Source organism: Ustilaginoidea virens, chromosome 4 (assembly GCF_000687475.1).
Source record: "Ustilaginoidea virens chromosome 4, complete sequence".
Classification (NCBI taxonomy): domain Eukaryota; kingdom Fungi; phylum Ascomycota; class Sordariomycetes; order Hypocreales; family Clavicipitaceae; genus Ustilaginoidea; species Ustilaginoidea virens.
The window spans coordinates 3,455,465-3,472,806 of record NC_057319.1 but is presented as its reverse complement, the minus strand read 5'-3'; the positions used below and the strand labels follow the sequence as shown (position 1 = coordinate 3,472,806).

The following is a 17,342-nucleotide window of genomic DNA, read 5'->3' as shown; positions in this document are numbered from 1 at the left end:
TCTACAGCAGCGGCGGCTAGGGCTGCTATAGCATTAGGGTATTTTGCGGCGGGTAGTACGGCTGGGCCTCTGGGGGAACCTACGCACCCTGCTTATAGGTAGGCGGTTCCCCGGCGTAGTAGGTTAGTAAGGGGTAGGCAGGAGGGGGGGCCAGACAGGGCCGGGTAGGAGCCGCTAGGTACTGCTCCATCCGGGCGTAATACTCCCGGGCCTCTCGTTATATATCCTATATTACGCTTAATATAGGGGCCAGATCGACGACCGATCCGGCTTGGCGGCAGGAGGGAGTTATAGCCTAAGAGACATCGGTTAATACTTTACCGGCGGTACCGTAGGGACTAAAAGCAAGACGCGGGACGCAGGGAGTCATTTAGTCGGCAGCTATAGCACGCCACTACTAGTTATTAAGGGCCCGAAAGGAGGGCGAGAGGATGGCAGCCCAAGCCTTAGTCGTCTTGGTCGCAGGATACGCAGGTTTAATAACGGCGGTGCTATCTTTATATGCCTTAATCTGCGCCTAATAGATCCACTAGAGTCTGGGATTGCTGGCAAACTTGAAGTCAAGCTATACGCACGAGCTATATGCATCTTAGTAGTAAGAGTAGCCCTTACTCTTGCCTTTTCGCACATAGACGGGGAGAATACCAATCGCCTACATTTTTCAGTCATACCGCTCGCATAAAAACTTTTTATTATAGGCGTATTCGTGCTCCTTATCGGAGGAATCACCCTCTAATAAATAGTCGCCTGCAGTATGCTATAGCTTGCATCTGCGCTCTAAAGGGCTGGAGCGCCCGGTAGATAGGGCAATTAGACCGCTCGCGGGTCGCAGGATTTCTATAATATTAGGTTCTATAGGGATTATCGCGCCGCCTACGGCTTAACCGCCACTAGGGTTCGGCTCGGATATATTCGGGGTCCTAATACGGTCAATTAGGGGAATATAGAGTCGCACTAGGCTCGAACCGATATACACATTAAATGCAGGCAGAAATGGGGTATAGCCTTTTAGAGAATACGCAGGTAACTAGTCTATTAATATTAGCATCCATTACGACCCTAGGCAGGGGGGATGATACTCACGGTAGGATGCCGATAATAATCAAATCGGCCACAGGAAGGAAAAGGAAGGGAAGAAAAAAGGTAATAAAAAGGGCGCGAAAGAAAACGCACCTTTACCTAAGGGGATCACCTACCGATAGCTGGCGAAAAATTTTTTTATAACACCAACGGCTGCCATAGATAGCTTCCAACTGGCGATACGACGCCGGCCTTCCACACGCTTCTACTATACTACCATCGACTTAACTACTCTACGACACCTCTATGCGTATAAACCGGACCTGACGAATAGACTTAAGGTTATCGCGATAAAAACCCAGGCGACCTAATTGGGCCTATATAAAGGAGGGGCAGGTTTTAAAACGCAATTAATTCGATTGCAAGGCGGAGGAGGGGGGTATATTACGGGCTCGGGCTACGCCCGCGCCACAATATAGCTAGGACTTGGGCTATGCCCGTGCCTAGCCTAGGTAGGGTCATATGAGTCAGCGGCACGGGGTTACGGGACTACGCTAGGACCCCGACCCGTGTTAACGTATAGTTAAATAGACCATCGAGAGCCCCCTATTCGGGTTCTCTCTCTTTCCTCCTTAGTCTATTTAATATATTTATTCGATGCCTATTCGCAGTAGCCCTAGGGCCAGTCCTTTACAGAAACTAGTTATCGCTTCTATTATAATCTATATATCTTATTGTTACTCCGCGAGTAGTTATATAATTGTTGCAAAATGGTGACTCAGAACACTATTGGAAAGTATACTAAGTACCGACAGTGGCGTATAAGGCGTTGCAGAATAAAACAAAGAGCTGTTTAAGGATTTAAAGCGCACGAGATCAGTAAGCCAGTAGGGTATTAGGCCAGCAGCCTAGTAGGCTACTATAGGATTTTAACAACCCTACCCCCCTAACCTTACCTCCCCCTCACTTTATACCCAATAGAACCCTAATTTAGGCCCGACACCCCTAGAATTTATACTCGCACTCTTCTTAAGCAATGCCGCTAGATATAATCCTAAGCGACTACATACCCTACTCTTTTATACACTAGATACCTATCGCCCCTACCATAGGGCGATATATAATAGTATTTAAAACCGCAGGAAGGGTTTTCCTCCCGGCCGCCGGGTTTTTCCTTTCCAATTTATCCTATAGAAGTACTAAATAGGTTATTTAAGTCTAAATAGCCCCTAGAGTAATATAATAATAATAATAATGGGTTACTGCGTAGGATCTATGCGATTGTGGTATCGACGGACGACCTTATAAGCTGGAAGCCGAGCCTAGTCACACATGTGTCTCCAGCCTTTTAGGTTGACCTGATTTATTTTCCCCGAATGAAGTAATGTAATGGCCAGATTATGACGTGAAGCGTAGGTTCCTCGATTGCTCTGTAAAAGACGTTTACGGGAATGGCATGCACCATTTCCTTCCGTCGTCTCGTGTATATTGTTATTAGCTCTTTATGCAGGATCCAACTCGGCAATCTCATCATCAAGAAATGTCGACTATATCTTGGCCGATGTGACAGTGACGTGACAGAGACGGGTTGGTTGGAAAATAAATAAAAACAGATCCTATTCGGGATTACTCAACATTTTGTGCGAGGTCTGGTGTCACATGGATCGGAAGCTCCAGCCAACCTATGGTTAACGCAAGGGGTTAGACGGCTTCTTCTTTCGGTTCGCAGTAGCAGGTAGTAAGTAGAATGCACGTCGTCAGCAAGTACTTAGACCAGGCTTGCGGCGGGATTCTAATCTCGTAGGTTTCGAGACAGTACCGACCTATTAGTATATAGCAGGTTTGAGGCGGCAGCAAGTGGTTGATAAGAAAGACGAAGGTTTGGGTGTTTTTTTCGATGGGCTGGCAAACTCACAAAAGTGGACTGACACCTGGCACCTGGCACCTGGCACCTGGCACCTGGCACCTGACAGCTTCTAGCTCGCGCCGCTGCTTTCCCGTTAAGGAAGGAGCGAGCTTATATGCCTTCCTTTATATCCCCAGACTCACCTAACTACCTCCTAAGAAGCAGCCTGGATGCAAGGCCAGGGATGGACATGATTTCGACGCTGGTGTTTGCTGTACCTACCTAGGTACCTACCTACCTACCTATGTATCTACTTAATATACTGTACATGTAGTTGCTCGGGCAAGTTAGTTACCTTACTCGGTGGCTTGAGACGTTGCGTGTTGAAACTGGAACGATAGCAGCCCTCCGACAGCCACGAATCGCCTGAACAAGTACGGAGTACGCCGTAAACCCGGGGCAGCAAGTACCAGACCAGACCCTAATTGGTCGGTACCTTCGGGGAGTCCGGGCTTGACTCGCCGCGAAACCCTAGCCGGCCAATGAATCAGTGCTGCAGCTGTTGGTTTCACCAAGGGGTACCCAGTTGTACGTAGGGTTGCGCGCGTGGTAGCATGTACCGGGTGATCACCAAGCAAAGGATTTGATTACTTTGCTAATGACTATCTAAGAAAGGTAGGAAAGGAAGCAAAAGAGGGGGAATTACACGATATGCCCTTTTCGTGCGTGTGCCGTTGTCACGTGCATCGGCGCAGTCGGGCCGGGCTGCCCGCGTGCCCTACCGGGCTCAGGGGCACAGGGGCAAAAGTGGCCACATCGTGCGCAGCGGTGTGCGCGGCACATCCGTCGCAATGTGCCCAATTGGGCACCTTGCGACAGCGATTCCGACAGCAGCCGTGGGAACCGGGGATCGTCCCCTGCACGTGGCGTATCTAGAGCCCGCACTACTCCGTAGCCGAGAGCTGCTCTCTATTAGGAAGAAAGAAAAAAAAAAAAAAAAAAAAAAAAAAAAACAGCTACCCGAGAAGAAGCAAGGAGTTGTCGACGCCGGGACACGAGGGGAGAGGGAAAGGATAAGCCGTGAAACGGCCTGTGTCAATTTATCAAGTTCAAGTTCAAGTTCATATTCATGTTCATGTTCAGGAGTCGACATTGCCGCGTCCCCCAAGCTTCGGTGTGGTTGGCTCGAGCCCCACCGGAGATCCCGCAACGCAGCCGAGACGTCAATTGTTGATCGCGGCTACTTTTAGTTGGTCTCAAGTTGGTCTAGTTGGTCTAGTTGGTCTCTATGCTCCTCTTTAGCGCTGCCAACGGCGGGTGGCAGAACCCAAAGAAAGCCCGGGGGTTTTGCTTCACTCTTTCGTCTTTTTCCCTTTGCCCAGAATCCAAGGACCTGGAATGGAACAGAACACGAAGCCACGCGGGAATTTAAGCACCTGCGTACCTAGTACCTCCTAGGCTCTTGGGGGGTCAGGTGCCCAAGAGTGCCAGCCAAGTACCGGTAAGTACCGGGTAAGTACCAGCTAAGTACCCGGCGCCTATGCGTGGACTTGCCTTGTACTCCCAGTTTCCTCGCTGCGTACGGAGTACCTCTCTGTATTCCGTACGGCCGCGAGGTTCGTCCCCAGCAGGGAGGGACATGCCCCAAGTTTTCGTGTCTCATTAAACAAAGCTGCTGGGGCAGGGGTTTCCCATCCCCATGCCCATCCCCATCCGGCTTTGACTCTAGACTGACTTTGAACCCGTCTGTCCCAATTGGGCATTTGGACCCTTCCGCCAGCTTAGCCGTTTTGTCTCACGTCTGCTTGTAGTACTGGGTTCCCTTGCGCGACGGGGCCTCCCTCGTACTCGGGCTGGGGCGCCGCTCGGCTGCTTGGGCTGGCACCTGGCACCTGCCTCCTGCCTCCTGCCTCCTGCCTCCTGCCACGGCAGCCAACAGAACTCAAGTTAGGTAAGGTACGTGTACTTAAGGTACCTAAGGTACTGTACCTAAGGTACTGTACCTAAGGCACCTACTACCTGCATAGGAGGCAGGTACGACTCCGGAAGTAGTTTGACGCTGGATCGAATCAAACCATCATGGATCCCACCCATTCATTTCAAACACCTCCGCTCCCAACCTTGATCCAACGGCTTGCAGTTTTTCTTTTCCAAGAAAAAAAATCACCCCTCCGCCCTGCGCCAGCGACGCTGTCGCGCATCGGCTCGCGATGACCGAGAGTACAAACAACGCGACGCAGCATCATCGCTCAGCCTGCACCGAGTGCCAGCGGCGCAAGCAAAAGGTACCTGATCAATCCTCCTCATCACTTTGCATCCTTGGCCTTGGGCCTCGGAGGCATCACCCGGGACGCGCCTTGACCAGAGTCTATCGTGGCCGACTCTTCATCCGACTCTTCATCCCCGACTTCATCCCCGACTTGGTTCCGACTCTTCGTTTCCTCTCGTCTAACATGTATTGGTACACTACAGTGCAACCGGGAATGGCCGTGCAATCATTGTCAAAAACGCAAGGTTGCCGACAAATGCAGCTTCGCCTCTGGCGCTGCGCAACCCGGCCCCGAAAGGGGCTCGATTCAACCTGCGACTCGGAAGCGTCCGTTTAGCCATGAGCCATACCCAGAGACCGCAACATCCAGTCCTTGGGACGACTTTGGCTCCGACTTTGAGTCCTTGGGATATACGGCATCCCACCTCTTTGCTGGTCTCAGTACAAATCAGACGGTATGTGCCGTTTGTGCCGTGACCATGACATTTTTCACCCTTCACCCCCCGTGCCGTTGCACATACATAGCGTTGGGCGACTCGACTTGTTTCTTCCGCCAATCACACTGACTTGGAATTTGCGCCCCCCTTCAGCGGAAAAGCAAGGCCGTGCCCAAATCGTACAACCAGTACTACTTGGACGCATCCTCATGCCCGCAGCTCAAGCGCGCCTTGCAGCTTCTCCCCCCGCGGCCTTACACAGGTAGGCAACCAAACACACGAAACCCGGCTCCCCTTCCCCTTTGTTGCTCTGTGCTGCTGCGGCTGTTGCGTTGCATCTGGAGCGTATCGCAGCGACTGAGTAGCCTCTACTTTTTTTTTTTTTTTTAGATTCAATGGTCCAGAATTTTCTCGACAACGTCAACTTTCACTTCTACATACTCTATCCGTCTTCATTCCTCGACGAGTATCGCACTTGGTGGTCTCTCCGTTCAGAGAACCGCCCCCTTGGATTGCAATGGACATGCCTGCTGCTCATGGTATGCGCCTGCTCCACGCAGTATACCGACGTGGAACTTGAAAGAAAGCTCGAGATGGATCTGGGATCTCCTACAAGGAAGCTTTCTGAACAGTACCACAACGCAGCACGCGAACTACACAGCGTCATTCCTGTGGGAAACAACCATCTGCTCAACGTCCAAGCGCTGCTGCACTGTAGCTATTGGTGCCAGTCCCAAGGTCAGTTCGTAGAAGGCTGGCATGTTCTGAGCGCCGCCATTCGAGAAGCGCAGGAGCTGGGCATTCACCAGGAAACGGTGACTGGGCACATGTCCGAGTTTGATCGAGAAATGCGGAGAAGGATTTGGTGCATCCTTGATACTTGGGACTGGTGAGTTGGCCTATTTTTTTTTCTTTTTCTTTTTTTTTTTTATCAAAAAAATGAATTTCCCAACACCCGTCTTGGTTTGTTGCCAGATGCCGGGGGGCTGACATGGGAGGGAATCAAAGGCAATTATCTGCTTTGCTATCGAGGCCGGCAATCGTTGACCGTACCGACTGTGACGTTGGACTTCCTGTCCTCACGTTGGAGGGCTACTCGCCGTCCCCCTTGCTTCACATGAAACTCTTCTCAGAGGCCATCAGGCTTGTATCGAAACGGTTCGGAACGACAAAGAACATTGTGCAACCCGCCGACGTACAAGAATACCAACGTATTTTGGAAACGTGGATGAGTACGTTCCCGCCGCCGTATCGGTTTCATCATTTTGATGAAAGCAATGACTCGTCTCGACCTTGGATTGTGCTGCACCGTCATTGCCTTCGCACCATGTCCTTGTCCATGATGCTCGAACCTTTCAGGGCTTACCTGACCAAGCCAATGTCGATGCAATCGCGGGGCGAAGAGCTCATGGTTCGCAGCGACGGTATCGACTATGCACTGATGTTGATGGATGCTTTGCATCGGTTCTTCGACCATGTTTTCCCGCGCGACGCAGAGTTCCACTTTGTCCTCTTTTGCATATTCGACACCGCCGCCGTTCTCTGCGCAGCCCTCATGCACGACCAGGATCTGAGCATACCCCGGAGAGACGACATGATCGAGGCCATCGACGGCGCCGTCGCAATGTTGAAGCGACTAAACAATGTGACGAGAACAGCAAGGTCGTCTTACCAGGTCTTGGTCAAGGTTGCAGGGCGAATAGCTCGGCCCACCCCGGCATCGAGAAGAGGCTCCGATTTCCCGAGGCCGGGATCCAAGGTGAAGGATCTCGCCCTGACACCGCCTAGTATGAGCAAAGCAGAACTCGCCGTGGCCAGCGACGCCGATCCCGCATCTGCGGACTCGCACGCACACTACACCACGCCGCCGAACGAACCCTTCATGTATCAAGCTCCAGCCCCGCAGTCAACGTCGTCCTCGTACTACTACAACAGCAGCGACGGCTCGGCGCTGTATGCTCCGCCTACTACAATGGCCCCCATGTTCGACCGCTCCGTCTTGTCGCAACCGCAACCATTCGATGGAATGCCCATGACTGGATACGGCGTGGAGTATCCAGCGATGTACATGGAGTATCCAGCGATGTACATGGACATGACGACGCCATGCGCGGACGACCTATACAGCGCCGTCAATCTGGGACCGATATCTGAAGGCGAGCTGGGTGACTTGGCAGCGTTGTGGAACTATGAGAGCCTTAATCTGGGCTTCATCAACCCTGGCTAAGGGCCCGAATCACAGGTTGCTGGGAAAACCAAAAAAAAAAAAAAAAAAAAAAAAAGAAACGGCCTCTTGGCTGACCAAGCAAAGGCACATCTTGAACCGAGATGACCCGGGCGATAGCCTTGGCTTCCGCAAAGCTGCATTGGGGAACAGGCCACTTGACTCGGGTGACGACGCCGAGTCACTGCTAGGCTATTGGCCCCCTCCCCTCCCCTCCCCCCCCCCCAAAAAAAAAAAAAAAAAAAAGAGGGACGAGGAAATACCCGGCCAGCTTCTCTCGTCCAACCTACAGCCGCGGATACCATACGTGGGATGGATGCCTCGAAAAAAAAAAAGCAAATTAACGACATGTTACGACACGTTACGAACTCTGGATCACTAAGGTTGGGCAAAAAGGGGGGTGGGAGCACGATTCAGGATTAAGACGGAGCTTGACGACGTTACGACGTAAGTTTTGGAGGCATTGGTAAATTGTCCCGTGGGGGTGGAACACGTTTCAAGGGACGCACCTGTCGACATTAGCGTGTTATCGATAAGCGCATCGGCTATATTTCTTGGCAGGTAGATGTGACTTGCACGGCATGTGCATTGCAAGGGAAATAAGACGGTCTGGTCTAATCCAGCGGCCACGCGGGCCCCGACACCCGCGACGTGCTTTTCCTGTTGTTGGCTTTGCCGTCTCACCTTGCTATTCTTACAATGGGAGAGTCTGTTTCCACATGCAGACAAGCTGGAACGAACGAATGACGGCAAGTACTCCGTAGGGAAGAAGGCTTGTAAAAATAACATCTATGAAATATGAAATTTTTTTCCTTTTTTTTTTTTAGAAAAAGAAAAGAAAAGAAAAAAAACGAAAAGAAAAGAAACGCAAGGCTTCGGATCTTATTAGCAGATGCATCAAGGGCCGCCGATTGTTCACAGACGGGCTTTGACCCTGGATGGGGTTGATGTCGAGTGATGCAGATGACAAGGAAGTAGCAGCATAAAGCCACCCGTGTTATACCCTGGTTCTGGGTTCTTTGGTTCTATTAATAGATCAATACATGACATGCATCAAACAACTCCATCCGTCGGAAAAAAAAAAAAAAAAAAAAAAGAAAAAGCATACCAGGTTGCGCTGCACCTACTTGGTATACCGCCTTCGAGTCCGAGGGCACCAAACTTATATGTGATGTGGGGTGTGCGGGATGGGCCGCTGTTTTGGGGTGGTGGGGCGCGGGGGGCGGCTCAAGTATGTACCTTGATTGTACGGAGTACGGAGTACGACAACCAACTGGCCATGCGGCGGGCGGGAGTACGTAAACAGAGCGGCAAAGGTTTTTCAAACATGCCGGGAAATAAAGTGGGTTCCGTACCTTTACACGTATTTTTCTACAAGTAGCGACCTCCGGCATGTTTGAAGAACCTTCCCGCTCTGTTTACGTGAGCATGCGGCCGTAGACGCCAAGCGCCCCGCCGCACGTAGAGCCTCATGCCCCACCTCACGTGCCCATTGAAGCCAGAGTCAGCGACCGCCTCTGGAGGGGTAACTTTTTGGCCCCTCTTGTTCTTTCTAAAGGCCCCCCCCCCCGCTTTTTTTTTGTTCTTTTTTTTGTTCTTTTTTTTTGTTCTTTTTCTTGTTCTTTTTCTTGTTCTTTTTTTTGTTCTTTTTTTTGTTCTTTTTTTTTGGTTCTTTTTTTTGTTTTTTTGGTATTCCTCGGTTCTTCTTCTTCTCTCTGCTTTGGGCAGTTAGCTGTACAGCTTCGCTTGGCTTGTTCCATCGCGGGCCGCTGCACCATCAAGTCGGCACTATCCTGGCCCTTCGTTCAATTCGCCCGAGTTTATAGTATTTCGACTAATTCTTGTAAATGTGCCATCTTTATCATCTATATCGTCTACTTTAGATACTCGCAACAGTACAATAAAAAAGACCCGACTTCCGTCTGACAGGAGGCCCAATCAAGAAATGGGCCCTATGGTCAAGCCAGGTAGCTCTGCAATGCCATGAATCCAAGCAATCGCAGCAGACCTGCAGGCCTAGTCGTAGAACTGAGCACCGATATGGCAAAGGTCCACGTCACGGTCCTTGCCGTCGGGTGGTGCACGAGACGGGCTCTCCGTCTGGCAAGTCGCTGCCGGGCTGGTTCCCTCGCGCGGCCGTTGCATAGTTTCCGTGACGGGTTGATCTTCATCGTGAAGCCAACGGAGCAGCTGTGGCGAAGCTGGCGACTCGTGGCCTTTCAGCGGCGCCTTGTCATGGCGGCCATTTGTCACGTCGCTGCAAACTCTTGTCAGTTACAGCTGGGCTGAGGGGAGGGCCCCAAACAGTATTCAGGCCCGGCATAAGAAACACAGTCGTTACCTGGTAGTAGAGCCTTGCTCTGCCCGAGTGGAGGAGCTGTCCATGTCAAAGAGTGGGCGCCGGCTGCTATCCTCACACCACAAGAGCCAATGGCGCAACCGTGTTGTCGGGATGTGAAGCAACCGCCCACGACGGCGCTGCGTTGCTAGTCCTAGAAGCGATGCTGAAATGAAAAAGAGTGTGGGCTGGATGGAGATTATACAGTCTCCGCGACTTTCTATTGACCAAGCAGGTAAGTTAAAAAGTAGGCATTCCGCGTCCGCGAGCCACGGCCGGCTTGATATACATGGGCCAGCTTCTCGATTGCGTGCAGATGAGTAGATGTATCAATCAAAAAAGTGGAGGCGCCACTGCGGGCGTTCGTGTGCTGTATTGCAGTTGCATTGCATGGAGAGCCGTGCGATGATGCCATGCGAAAGAAGTAGTAGGCCTTGGTAGACCTTGGTTGTTTTTGGGAGCCCGAGGGACCACACCAGTCCCGGGGTTCGCAATAAGGCGATAGCCAGGTTGCGTCAGACGTATCCTCCCCCAAAAGATGCTTGTGTATCCATCAAGAGTATCCGTACAATAGTATCGCCCATATGGGTCATCGCGCCTCTCAGGATGCCCGAACCAGGAACAGGATTCCCCCAGCATGGGCAACCCCTACCGACCGCCGACTGCCGACCCCCCCGATGGCGCCGACGACCATCAAAGCCACCGGGAAAGACCAGGTTCGCGATTCCGAAAAGTCTTGATAGAGAGACCTGGCCTTCTCTTCAAGGCTGCGACAAAGCAACAAAGTGTGGGCGTATGGTATCAACAACTGCGGACTTCCAAGCACACAATGAGCCTTTCAGACGACTGTTCATGTTGTCGTTTCATCGTCAATGTATACGGGCCGGGACTCTACATGGTAGCTGTAGACTCCATGTCAGAAATCGCTAGGCCCGTATGTTGCAGCTCTGGTAGGCAAAACAGTCCCAGCCGGGCAAGCATGGGCATGAGGCGTCCTCCTCAACACGTCCCTTGATCATCTAGGACAAAATGATGCAAAAGAACGTCCTTGCCACCTCTGTTGCGAGCTTCGAGCTCCATGTTCTGCCCCTTGTTCTGTGTGGCAGGACATAACGCGTCATGGAAGAACAGACAATCGAGGCGACAAGGGGGTTTCCGACTGATAAAGCTTCGTTCAGCCAAAGCCAAAACCATCAGAACAAGCCCGCCACGGGGTGTGCGATTAGTCAACACCAAGTCAACACCGGATGTTGCCCTATGGACGAGGTGATTCGCATGTTGCCTTGCCGGCCTAGCGGGCCACTTATTGAATTCTTCGGGATTCGGCAGATTAGAGGCACACATCGATTTATGGCGAATCATGGGCCGGAAAAAAAAAACGTGCGGGCGGACAGGATGATCCTCGGACACGTTCGAATCCTGATAGCGACACCCCTACCGAGAATTGTGGTCGACAGAGGCACACACCTACTCCGTACTCCGTGCACCACTCCGGTCTCAAGCCTGCGAATCTGCCTGGTGGGCAAGAAACAAGGCCCCCCTTGGAGGGCTGTACCCCGTATGGAAACGGGGATTCGGTCGACACTGGTGTCTCGCACACTGACTGTTATTTGATTGATGAACCAACACCATGTCCCCTTGGCTCAAGGCTGGGACTGATGATGACTATTGGCTGCAGCGTTTTCAGTCAGGTTGTCGCATAACAATGACGCCCCGAATCGTTCGCTGTGGGACTGTTTCTGAAACTTGCTCCGCGTCACGATGGCGATAAAATAGCTCCTGCAACGTCTGGCTACTCTCACGATGCTCGGTTGGAAACTATTGTGATCGGGCTGGCTGTTCTATCATCAAGCTTGTAGGAAGTAGCTGCCGTGTTATCAGCCACTTGTGCCCAAGGCCACCAGCTTGGAGCCGCTCGGCCCCGGTCGCGACTTTGTTTCCTGGTACTCCGAACCTGATCTTTGCATGGGAAAAGGCGTCGGCCACTTCACCTCTGGTACCATCAAGAGCCGTCCTGGAAACGGCCTGCGAGCGATACTAGCGATATGCACTGCCGCTTCCAGAATCTAGAATGGCTCCCCCCCCATGGGTCCTGGCCTGGGTTCTCCGGCTGCTCATGATCTGATTTTCAACTATTTGCGCTGCCGAGTGATGGTTGAATTGTGTTGGTGTTGACCCCAGGGAGGAGTAATTTTTCCTTAGTCGGCTTCGGCGACATGTTATTATCCTCATCTTTGTCTTTGTTTTACTCTTCAGCGGAGCCAGGTCTCCGACTGATGATAGATGATGGATGTACGTATTGTACGTACTGTGGCATCCTTGGCCTCGGTGATGCAAACCTTGAGAGCACATCGTATGCAACAACTTACCAGGTGCTGCCAAATTTTGGGGGGTGACCTTTTTCCCTGCAGGTTGCCCAATTGGTTGTCTGCACGAATCACCGACACTCTGGGCTGTACACACGGTCGACACAACGCATCGGAGATCTGGTTGCAACATGAGCCCCGACGCCACCTCGAGGAACAAGCAAGGCGTATCCTAGTTACATAATTTTGCCCTCACCGCGCCCAGAAAGCCCCCTCGAGATGCGGTTGCTTGTCCCTGTCCGGCTTTCTACGGACGATATTCGAGAAGGCAGCCTATCAAGTCAGGGGGGGGGGCTCACGTCGAAGCCACGGGGCAGAAAAGGGACGGCGTTTTACCTTCTGCTTGGAATAAGCCGAAATCATTCGTTTTGAAAGCCCCTTTGCGCCGACCGCTAGTTGCTGGTTGGTAGTTGCCTGTCAGGAGCAAGCGATTTGATCCCGTTGATCCCCCACCAGGACTGCATGGCGGTGGAGTTGGAAATCCGTCCGGCAGCCCTTCAGCGACATGGAGCAGCCACCGTTGCGATGCGCAGGAACCAGATCACCCCCCTCCTAAATCCGGATGGCGTTAGACTTTAGATGCGCTGGCGGTGGTGGTGGTGGCTTGGAATCATTGCCGGCTGAGAGTGGGCCTGTGCAGTGAAACGCCATTCTTCATGGGAGGCCTTGGACGACGAAAAGTGGATTTGGGGCTGACAATGCTGCATTGCTTTTTCAAGGCTACCTGCTCGATATTTTCCTGCCATCTACGATGGATACATGGTTCGCATCGAGTCATCAGGCAGGGGGGTGTTGGGACAGATGGGGCATCTCTGCGTCGGCCTATCCCCATCATGCCCAACGTGAGCCATGAGCCAGCCCCCTGGCTCGATGGAGCCAGTCTAATGGTTGACTGCTATCTGATCCGTGACGTAGCAGACCAACGTGAGACCGCTGCAAGCCAGAGGCAGAAGGATTAGGAGATCAGTCATTTCGCACATACCTGGCGCACGTGGGAAATTCTTGCATTGCAGCGCCACCAGGCCCTGGTGAAGATGATGGTGGAGTCAATATTGAAGACGCGCAGACTGAAGAAACCGAAGAGGAGGAGGGGGTGTAGAGGAAGAGAAGTGACAAGTCTCGTCTGAATCGAGGAGACCTTGATTCGCACAAGGCCCTGGCTGCTCTCCAGGGTGTCAGTCAGAGATGTCGGGCAAAAAGAAAAAGAAAAGGCGCAAAAAGAGGGGGGGGGGGGGGGGGGGAAAGAAGTGGAGAAAAGGGAGGGAAAAAAGAAAAGAAAAGCAGAAATAAGAAAAATCAAGCAAAAAGGAAAGAGCAGCAGCAACAAGGAAAGAACAAGCAAGAAAGTCTTGTGTTCACAGTACCCGATCTTGCTCCCTCCCCGTTGGCGGGGCCGAGTACAGAGTACGTGAGCATACACACCCCGCAGCGATTCAGATTCAGTCTTCAGCCTTGAAAAACATTGCCGTGCAAGCAGACCCAGCTGCAGGTACTGTATCTACCAGGTACATACCTCCTACCGGTTGGCATGTGTCAACGGAGTCGTGTCAACGTGGTGTAGCCATGTGCGACATTTTGAAACCAATCTCCAAGGACAATCGGACCAGTCCGCTTTCCAAGCTGACAGAGGGGCTGGGTCGAACTACTTATTGACCGACTGGACTTGCCAGAACAAGGCTTCGCTTGCGGAAGAAAAAAAAAAAAAAAAAAAAAAAAGGAAAGGGAGGGAAAAAGAAGAGGGGAGAAAAAAAGAAAGCAAGAGAATATCCGGCCCACCAGACATCATTTCCATGTCGATCGTCCAATAAATTGGTACTACTAGAACAAGAGTGGCTATAAAGGTACCCAAGGTAGGTAGGCAAGTAGGCAATCAAGCGGGAGATGGCAAAAGAAGAGCGAAAAAAAGAAAAAGAAAAGAAACGGGGGAAAAAATTGAAAAGGAGAAGAGATGGAAAAAAAAAAAAAAAAAAAAAAAAAAAAAAACTTGATTTACACGCTGACACGCTGTGCAGCGCATTCCAAGAAAATAATCACGACGGCTCTAAATCTCAATTTCACCCGGTATATTGCACATTGCACATCGCATATCGTGTTTTTTTTTTCCCTTCGCACGTCGTGTTCTGTCCATCCTCTCAGAACAACCAACCGAGCACTCTCTCCGCTCGCGATTGCCACCGCTTCTTTTCCGGCTCCGTCTCCTCAGCCGTATAGACGTCCGTCACCAGGTCCATTTCCTCCAGCCCGACAATCTTGGTCCCCTTGATGAATTTCCACCCCAGGTACATGGCAAGCATGATGGGCAGCTCAATGTAGAAGCTCAGGAAGCTGACGGCGTCAAACCTAGGGCTGAAGCAGCTCCAGCCCTGTACCAGAACGAGGAAGCAGTTGAGCACGACGGTTGCCCACGGTCCGTAAGGGTATGCCCAGTTCTTGAAGGGGAGCAGGTGCGTTTTGCCTTGGCGCTCGAGACCGGCCCTGAAGCGGATAGACGCGATGCCGATGGCGGTCCAGGCGAGCTGGTTTGAAACACCCACCAGACTGGTGGCCGGGGGGGGGGGGGATCGCGCGGTTCTTGTTAGCCCATCAAAGGCGGGAATGGATTGATCAAACCTAAAGCGAAAGAAGGGGACGGAGCAGGGGAAAAGGGGGCGGAACGGGGAAAAAGGGGGCGGAACGGCAAAAAGGGGACAATTCGCTGGCGCTCACTTTTGTAACCATGACCAGAGCTGCCCGGCCCCGATAAAGCTGGATCCGAAAAAGAGTCCCGAGATGAACCCTGTTCCGAGCACAGCTACCCACGGCACCTGATTTCTGTTCAGCTTGCCAAACGGCTTGGGTGCGTGTCCCTCCATGGACAAGGTGTACAGCAACCGGACCGCCGCAAACAAGGAGTGGTTGCCGCCGGACACGACGCTCGTCAGAATCACTGCGTTCATCACGCTCCCGGCAGCGCTGGCGCCCGCCATTTCAAACACAATCGTAAAGGGCGACGTGCTGCTCTTCTTGGTGCTCAGGTTGGGATACGTATAGGGCACGTTGAGGCCGATGAAAAGAACCGAGAGGACGCTAAAAAATCGGCAAAGACTTTGTCAGCTCCGTCTCGTCCGCGCAAAAGGGTGGGTTGTCCGAAATATCCCAACAGTAGGCTCGAAGACATACTAGAACAAGAGGATTCGCCAAAACACATTCTTTACGACGCGAGGCATGGTCTTGGTAGGGTTCTTGGTCTCTCCGGCGGTAATAGCAATGGATTCTGTGCCGCCATCTTGCAGCGGGAGAATGCCGGTCAGTTTTCAGCCTCTGGATCAAAGAAGAGAAAGGAAGGCCAAAAAAAACGACAAAAAAAGGAGAGAAAAAAAAAGGGGGAAACAAGCTTACAGGAAAACGAAGCTGTGACAAAAACCGACGCAAAGCCGCCAAGCCCTCCCACAAAGGGAGCACCAGGGAGATGCCAGTTTTCCAAGCCAATGTAATGACCGCTTCGGTTACCGCCGCAGTTGACAACCAGGCCGATGACGATGAAAACCTTGGCGCCCCCCCCCCCCCCCCCCCCGCCCCGAGTTTCAGTTCCAAGTTCCCCGGCGAGCGGGCAGCGCGCGACTCACGATGATGGTGATTACTTTCAGAAGACTCAGCCAGTACTCCAGCTCACCATAGGCCTTGACGGTGGCGACGTTGACGGCGATCAGGGCAGCCCAGAGCACCAAGCTCATCGCCCAGCCGGGAAAGCTTTCCGACCAGTACTGCAGCACTAGTTGGAGGGCTACCAGGTCGGCCGCGGTAGAGATTGCGTCGTTGAACCAGTAATTCCAGGTCAGGGCAAAGCCGAAAGCATCGTCAACGAACCGCCTGAGTTTTCCCCCCTCCCCTTCGAGTTAGCGTGTTTGAACCAGACACCCGCGACACCATCTCGATTCGCTCCCGGGTCGCTCGACTTGGTTTCCCCGCGGGCAGATCCTTACCCTGAAAAGGAGCAGAAGCTTCCGGCAACCGGGATAAAGGCGACCATTTCGCCCAAGGACAGCATGGTGAGGAAGATGATGGCGCCCGTGATGGCGTAAGCCAACAGCAACGATGCAGGACCGCCCGTTGCCAGGGACTTGCCCGTGCCCAGAAACAAGCCCGTGCCAATGGTGCCTCCTATCGCAATCATCTGGACCTGCCGCGCAGACAGGGCGCGCCTCAGGTGGTCGGAATCTCTAAACCTGGTGCCGTGCTCGGCAGGTTGCGGAGGCTGCCGATTTTCAGGGTTGACATGGTGGCTGCCGTCCTCGGCGATTGATTGCAGCTTTTCCGCCATGGTGGTTTGAAGATGGGATCGATCGATGGGGTTTCACGGACCGGGCAAGGAAGCGCTTTTAGCTCTGCGCGCCACTGCCTAGCCTCCACATGCAACGGCCGGGGCCGCGGGAGCGTTCAGGGTTGGCTGTTACCCAGGATCTGGATGACGTATTTGCGTACCTGCTCAAGCGTTGTTGCTGTCTGGTCAGTCCCTCGAATTCCGAAAAGTTCCAGCTTCCCTTGCCCTGCTAGCAGGCCCTCGACTGTGAGCAAAAGTGTCCGTATGACCTCGGGAGTCGGGCGTCTGTGTAACTTTTGCAAATTTTCGCTTCAACTACGGACGTACTCCGTACGGACTAGCCTTGGAACGTTGTTCCCACACGGAGACTCGTCGCGAAAGCATCCAAAGGCTTGTTGGCGAGAACTGCGGCGCCTAGACCTCTTCTTTTTTCATTGACTTCTAACCCTTATCCTACATATCAGTCAATCGATCCTTGACTGACTCCTCGGGCCCTCCGAGACCAGGACGCTACATACCTGCCGCAGCGCCCACACTGCTCA

The 17,342-nt window shown here is 52.5% G+C and overlaps 4 protein-coding genes across 4 annotated transcripts; 2 read left to right on the top strand and 2 right to left on the bottom strand.

The window, feature by feature from the left end:
* Positions 1 to 5,076: 5,076 nt before the first annotated feature.
* Positions 5,077 to 7,799, top strand: UV8b_05422 (uncharacterized protein; the record flags this gene model as incomplete). The annotated part of the gene is made up of 5 exons (XM_043142919.1): positions 5,077 to 5,151; positions 5,339 to 5,590; positions 5,726 to 5,834; positions 5,963 to 6,461; positions 6,581 to 7,799. The coding sequence occupies 5 exons, from the start codon at positions 5,077 to 5,079 to the stop codon at positions 7,797 to 7,799; spliced, it is 2,154 nt and encodes a 717-aa protein (XP_042998852.1).
* Positions 7,800 to 9,812: 2,013 nt separating this feature from the next.
* On the bottom strand, positions 9,813 to 10,181 carry UV8b_05421 (uncharacterized protein; the record flags this gene model as incomplete). Its single annotated transcript, XM_043142918.1, has 2 exons — positions 9,813 to 10,053; positions 10,138 to 10,181. The coding sequence occupies 2 exons, from the start codon at positions 10,179 to 10,181 to the stop codon at positions 9,813 to 9,815; spliced, it is 285 nt and encodes a 94-aa protein (XP_042998851.1).
* A 559-nt stretch (positions 10,182 to 10,740) lies between these two features.
* UV8b_05420 (uncharacterized protein) lies at positions 10,741 to 11,064 on the top strand (the record flags this gene model as incomplete). The annotated part of the gene is made up of 1 exon (XM_043142917.1): positions 10,741 to 11,064. One exon carries the CDS (start codon positions 10,741 to 10,743, stop codon positions 11,062 to 11,064), a length of 324 nt encoding a protein of 107 aa, XP_042998850.1.
* Positions 11,065 to 14,632: 3,568 nt separating this feature from the next.
* UV8b_05419 (uncharacterized protein) lies at positions 14,633 to 16,800 on the bottom strand (the record flags this gene model as incomplete). Its single annotated transcript, XM_043142916.1, has 6 exons — positions 14,633 to 15,038; positions 15,207 to 15,566; positions 15,660 to 15,765; positions 15,879 to 16,026; positions 16,106 to 16,349; positions 16,463 to 16,800. The coding sequence occupies 6 exons, from the start codon at positions 16,798 to 16,800 to the stop codon at positions 14,633 to 14,635; spliced, it is 1,602 nt and encodes a 533-aa protein (XP_042998849.1).
* Positions 16,801 to 17,342: the final 542 nt, after the last annotated feature.